Source organism: Trichosurus vulpecula, chromosome 9 (assembly GCF_011100635.1).
Source record: "Trichosurus vulpecula isolate mTriVul1 chromosome 9, mTriVul1.pri, whole genome shotgun sequence".
NCBI classification, from domain to species: Eukaryota; Metazoa; Chordata; class Mammalia; order Diprotodontia; family Phalangeridae; genus Trichosurus; species Trichosurus vulpecula.
The window spans coordinates 117941223-117947607 of record NC_050581.1 but is presented as its reverse complement, the minus strand read 5'-3'; the positions used below and the strand labels follow the sequence as shown (position 1 = coordinate 117947607).

At 53.9% G+C, this 6385-nt stretch overlaps 1 protein-coding gene across 5 annotated transcripts in view; it reads left to right on the top strand.

Annotated features, from left to right (window-relative positions):
* Positions 1-588: 588 nt before the first annotated feature.
* The window catches only part of USP19 (ubiquitin specific peptidase 19), a 28293-nt gene continuing 22496 nt past the window's right edge, over positions 589-6385 (top strand). For 4 of the 5 annotated variants that reach the window (XM_036738041.1, XM_036738038.1, XM_036738039.1 and 1 more), the window contains exons 1-6: positions 589-705; positions 4148-4407; positions 5089-5145; positions 5350-5481; positions 5728-5861; positions 5964-6272. In XM_036738041.1, the coding sequence (XP_036593936.1) occupies positions 4284-4407; positions 5089-5145; positions 5350-5481; positions 5728-5861; positions 5964-6272 (756 nt within the window). In that variant the 5' untranslated portion in view covers positions 589-705; positions 4148-4283. Of the gene's footprint in view, positions 706-847; positions 1047-4147; positions 4408-5088; positions 5146-5349; positions 5482-5727; positions 5862-5963; positions 6273-6385 lie in introns of those variants that run through there. The other variant, XM_036738037.1, reaches the window with a different exon arrangement.

The window sequence follows — 6385 nt, the reverse complement described above, 5'->3', positions numbered from 1 at the left end:
AAGGTATTTACTACTCCGTAGTCTTACTTCTAAATCATCTTCTCGGAATGGTTTGGACGACCCGCAGCTCCACGCACAACGTATATGTTCGCCTTGGTTTCTGCCGGTCCTCCAAAAATGCTTGTTGACACCCGCAGAGAGGCAGAGCCTTGATACGTGCTCTTTCCAAGGCAGTGCCCACACTCTCGTCCTTTTAGGCCGAGGATAAGAAGCCCGGCCACCCTGCCGGGCGACAGAAGGACAAACTGGCACATGGACACCGGCGCAACCGCCCAGAGGTGCTCTGAGAAGCGCGAAGCTCACTCGCTGCCGCTTAGCTTCCAGGGCCTGACAGCCACGTGACCCGCAGGCCGGCTGGGGAAACGCCCCGTACCCCGGCGGGTCACGTGGCCTCGGCCTCCCTCCCTCCCTCCATCCCTCCCTCCCTCTCCTTAGCCCCTAGCCCCCTCCGCACCTCTCCCGGAAGTGCGTCACCGGCTCGCTCTCTCCTCCCTCCGCCGCCGCCGCCGCCGCAACTTCTAGTCGAAACAAAACAAGCGGCGGCCGCGGCGGCGCCGGGCGGGGGGGGAGGGACGGGGCGAGGGAGGCGTAGGGAAGCGGGCGGACCGGAACCGGAACCAACGCCGACGCCGGAACCGGAACCGGGAGCGGGTTGCCAAGGGGCCCGGAGAGCTGAGAGCAGGGCTGGCGGCGGCGGCGGCCTCGGTGAGTGAGGGTGTGAGGGAGGCCCCTGCCGCTCGGGGCGGAGTAGCCGGGGCCGCCCGCGGCGTATCGCCGCGCAGCCCGCCCGCCCGCCTGCTCCTGCCGAGCCCAAGGTCACGGGGAGCCGGCCCGGGGACCCGAGAGGCCGGGAGGCCGGGAGCCCAGTCCCCCAGCTGGGGGGGCGGGGCCGGCCCCTCCTCCGCCGTCCCCGCCCCCTCCTCCGCCCTAGGCCGGGCTCGGGAGGAGGCGGCTCTGTCCGCCGGCCGTGGGAAGGAAAGCCGGGCGTCCCGGAGGAAGGAGAAGGGGGAAGGCAGACTCCCAGCCGAAGAGACTCTTGGCGCTTGGTAGGCGAAGTCAGGGCCCAGAAAGGCTTCCAGCTGGAGAGCTGAGATCGGTCAGCCCGTCGCGTGGGCCCGCCCGGGCCTCCGAGGCCCTTAGTAACAATCACTAAAACACACCAAGAAGAGGGCCCGGACCTCGGCTCCGAGATCCCCCGAAGGGAGAGCCCTAGGACCGAGGCTGAGACTGACAGCAGGGTCAGCCGCGGCCAGTTCCCTGCCCCCTCCCGGCCCCGTACTAATCATGCCTCCCCGTGCCGATTTGAGACACCCGCTTTCCGAGGATCTCCAGGGGGGAGGCTCTGAGCTGCTTTCTCTCGGCCTTCTCTGCTGTGTGCACCTTCTCCTTATCGTTAGGGAAAGCAGGGCCAACACTGGTGTGTGGGAGGATGGCAGGGAAGCCCTCTTAGGAAAAGACAGAGCTTTCCTCAGCGTCATAGGTGGAATATTCTCTCGTGTGTGCAGAGCCCCATGCTGGGCATTGGTGAAGGAATCTGGACCACAAATCCATCGGTGGCATTAGTATGGGCACAGATCCGTGACAAAGATTAGCTACATCAAGAGGCAACCCTGTGATTAAGTATCTGGTGAAACTTAGAAGAAAGAAAGTATTGAGTACTGGAATTAGGTGACAGTCAGGGGAGACCTGCAAAAGGTGAGTCTGGAGCATCATTGATAGAAGGGAAGAATAGGTCAGTGAGGGTAAGGATACTACTTGGTCATGTCAGGAGGCAGTTCTCAACCCAGGTCATCCTGTGTCAGTGATGTAGTCAGTCAGCAGGCATTTAGGAACTGGTTACTCTATGTGCCAGACACTGGGGATACAGAACAGGACGACAACATCGTTCTTCCCCTCAAACGCCCCACATTCTATTGGGAGAGATGTCATGTCAGTAACTCGGTACATACCAGATAGTGGGCAGTCTCCGAGGAAAGGTACTGATGGAAGTGGGGGAGGAGGAGGACCAGGAAAAGCCTCTTTCAGGAGGTAGGGTTTGAGGTGAGTCATGAAGGAAGCTCAGAAGTGGCAGCAGAACATTGTCGTCATGGGGGACACCAGTACACTAGTTGTATCATAGGTTCCAGGCTCTTTCTACTAGGGAATCAGAACCGTTAGAATATAAGCACATTGAGGGTAGGGACTGTTTCATTTTTGTATTTGTATCCCCAGAGCCCAGCACAGTATATGGCACATAGTAGGTGCCTAGTAAATGGTTGTTGAATGGATGAATGAACCAGGTAGATGAGGCGAGTGAGGAGTAGTGCCCGAGTAGGGAGAATGTCAACTGTCAGTGCAAAGGGTGGTAACACATGTGCCAACGTTTCTCATGTTGTTAAACCTGTAGTAGTAAGTGCCTCCCTTTTGACTCCATCCCCTCTCTTATATGTTGTATCTGTGGATCAGCAGCTTCTCCCTTAATGCATCTGCCTTGAAAAGAGGCAATATAGAAAGAGGCTGACGGATAGGCACAGAAACTGGGACCTTCCCCTTTCATGAGCCTTTGGTGTTGTGGTTTGAGGGACTGGAAAGAAGTACCTCAGCTCTGTTGAGTTAGTGGCTTTAGTTTTAATAATTGGAAGCTAGAGTAGATTGAGGGAGAAGTATAGTTAGAAGGCTTCATATTGTTCCTTAGACCCGTAGGGTCTTGACAATTCTGTACCTCTCTAGGCATCTGAAATCGTTTAGGCTAGGGGCTCTGATGGGGAAGAGCAGAGAGTGCTTTGCAAAGGCTACATGGAGCTGTCAAAACTTGTGGGAGTGGGAGAAGGAAACTTGAGGGCCCAAAGAGACTGAGATATATTGGGCACCAGATGATTCCTTTGGAAAGGAAAAAGGGAAAGGATCTCCAAATATTAGAATCTCAAGAAGTTGGAAGGCATGTCAAAGGTCATCTTATCTTGTTCTACCTAGCATGAGTGCTATGGACAGTCCTGGAGATGTTGGGCTGGGCAGGCCTGCCCTTTGTGGAAGGAAAAGGTGCTAGTTCCTCCAACTCGATGTCTTATCTGCCTAGACCTCATGTAGCTTGCTGTGGTCCCTCCTTTCTTCTGCCCTTTCCCACTCCCACATCACTTCAGAAGCCTGAGAAACACTTTATGGGAAACAGGAAGAAGGCTCAGAATTGGCTGCAGAGGGAGGTGGGCGGGCCTGGTTCTGGTGTGTTGCTTTGTTACGGGAGCTATGTTCAGGAGCTTAGAGTGGGTTTCATGCTCAGTGTCCAGGGACATCTATTTGCACGTGTGTAGCCTGGGCTCTTGCAGAATGGTGCAGGGAATGCTATGTTCATGTCTCTACCTCAGCCTACCCTACTGGTTCTATTGTACTTTGAGATAGCACCCAGGTCTAACCGCTTATTAGCAGTGGAAACTGGGCCTCCCACTCCTGCTGATAAGTTGGCATGTACTTAGATGACTAAGCAACAGAGTGAAATTGAAACAGAATGGACCTGAGGCCTTCCTGCCCTCCCCATACCCCATTCCTTATCCCCCTCCATGGGCATGTGGAACAAGGAAGGTGGGAGTGGAGTTCTGGCCAGAGCAGTTCTCCAAACTGGTAGGAGGAATAGTATGTGGGTGTGGCCTGCCTTTGTGTGGCAGTCTCTCTTTACTAGGGAGTGAAGCCCTGCTAAAGACAGAGGGACTGGGTAACAGCCCCTAGAGCTCTTGTGCTCAGGTTGGACCCAGGGTTGCAGGGACTAGAAGCTGATATTTCCTTGACTCTTTTCTCTGCTGTTTTACAGCAGCTTTTGGTATCTGCAAAGGAAGCAGATGAGGCTGGAGCCTTTACCTTAATCAAACAGCACTGGGCAGTTTGGGAGCCACAGCCAAAGGGGCCTGCAGCTGCCTGTATCATTCACCTGCACCTCAGAATAGCCCTGTGCAAAAGCCCGACATCCAGCTCAGCCCCGTAGGAATGTGTACCCTGGGCCACTTTGTTCACTTGTCACCCTTGCCTTTTTTATACATGTTCTGGCCTAGGAGAGGAACTTGAAGAATGTCCCAACAAAAGCCATACAAAAGTTGGGATACTTCCCCACTTTGGTGGTTAGTATTAAGACTACCTCCTAGAACTTAGCAGTGAGTGACTAGGGCCCATTTTTCCTTAGATCATTTGTTCCTCACTGGAGAGTTTGGCCACAGAGAGTCGCCAAGATAGCTGGGCCAGGAAGAAAACGTCGAACCCCTGACCCAGACTCCATCACTGACCCCGGTGGATTCTGGGTGTCAAGCAAGCGGCTCAAGATGTCCGGAGGGGCTAGTGCTACAGGCCAACGAAGATGCCCCCAGGGGCTGGAGGATGCCACCAACAAGAAGAAACAGAAGGATCGTGTAAACCAAGAGAGCAAGGATGGGGAGCCCAAGAGAGGTGGGAGCCAGATGTGGGAAAGGCTGTTGTGTCCCCCAAAGAAGGGGCCCTGGAAACTGGGCAGCTGGTGGGTTTAAGGTGGTCCTCCCTTTTATCCTTCTCTATTTATTGATTTATGAGTTATCCTCTAAGCGAGTGGTTGGTGATAGGATGGGCATCTCATTTCTCAAAGCCAACCCAGCTCCTGCCTTCATTCCAGTGGGACAGAGAACTAGCATGATACAGTAGAAAGGGTACTAGAGTTAAAGTCAGGAGATTGAGCTTAAGTCTCAGTTGTGTGGCCATGGATCATTCACTGTTCTCTGAACCTCAGACCCATTCCTACTAGGGCTATACTGGGAAAAAATCTATGTAAACCTTCAAGTCCTATAGAAATAGGAACAGTTGGTCCTAGAGTCCCCTCCCACTAACGATTTGTCTACTTCGTCGTGAAATGGAGGAAGAGAGAAGTTATCGATTGGTCCTGAGTTGCAGGTTTTATGGAGTTAAGCTCCCGGATTGAGTGGCTCTGTAGCCCAGAAGCAGTGAGGGGCAGAGGGGTCCTTGTGGAAGGGGAGCAGGCATTCAGATAGGCCTTTGTGTCTTCTCCCTTACTCTGGCCTCCACCCCCATGCACCCCCAGCACATGGGAGGTCTCCTTCATTCCTGACCTCATCTCCCTGCCCTTGCCTTTGCTTTCAGTGCCTGCTCCAGGGTTGGAAACATGTCCCTTAAGAGAGGAGCCAGAATTCAAGGAAGGTGAGTAATTGAGGGAGGAGGAGTTTGTCTTCTCACTTGACTCTGAGTGCGCTCAGGGCCCAGGTGCAAAGATAAGGATATGAAAGACTGCCGTGAGTGAATGTACCGCCTATCTCAGGCTGGCGCAAGCAATGTCTGGGGTAGCAGTAGGTTCTGCCTGGTGCCTCAGGAATCCCATGGGAGCCTCTGTGATCTTATCTCTAGTTGAACTGCAGCTAGATTGGAAGCAAAATGCAGATGAAGTGATTGTAAAGCTGCATCTGGGGTCTGGGCCCTTGCGGATAGAAGAGATAGATGCGGCCTTCACGGATACAGACTGTGTGGTGCAGTTACCAGGTATGACCTCCAGGCTTGGGGCGTGCGAATGTGTGTATTCCTGTAATGAGCACAGAATGAAGCAGATCTGATTCCCAAGACAGGCCACTTATGTCTGTTTGCCCTCTCTTTTCCTTTTCGCTGTGCCATTTACTACCAAGAGCTTTTAACTGAGAAATTAAGGGGGAGCAGAGATTGGGAGCTACTGAACAGGGTAAAGGGGGAGGTCTAGAAGTATCAGTAGTTCCTATTGCTTGTCCCCTTTAGATGGCCGGCAGTGGAGCTGCATCTTCTATGAGGAGATTGAAAGTTCCTGCAGCAAGGTCCAGGCCCGAAAGGGTGGTGTCCTGCAGTTATTACTGCATAAGAAGATTCCACTTCGGAACTGGCCCTGCCTCCTGGTAGGCCTTTCAGCTTAGGGCCTGGGGGAAGAGTGAAAAGGTGGGATGAAGTATCAGGAAACTCTGAGCGGAAAGCATCTAATATTTAGGTGTCTTTTGCAGAAAAAGAAGCCTATAAGCCAGGATTTAGGAGCTGGAGCCCATTGCAAAGAAAATGGACAAGAGCTGCCCCCTAGTCTTTCAGAAGCTGGGTCTAGCCCAGAGCCTCAAAGAGGGAAGCAAGAGTCACGAAATCAGAAGAGAGCTCAGGGCCGAGGCGAAGCAGGCGCAGGAGCAAGCCCTGGAGCCCAGGCGGGGCCCAGTGCCAAGCGGGCGGTGCACCTTCGGGGTGTTGCTGAGGGGGAGGCCTCCAGGAGCACCCCAGGGCCTCGAGGTGATGGTTCTCCCTCTTCAGCAGAGCCCACAGTTCAGGTGAGGGCTACGGGATGGAGGAAAGTGGGTCTTTATCTTGGAGCTCTCTTCCCCCTGCACTGGGAAGTGCTTTAGGATTAAGTCCATGATGGTTTTAAGTGCTGATCCACATT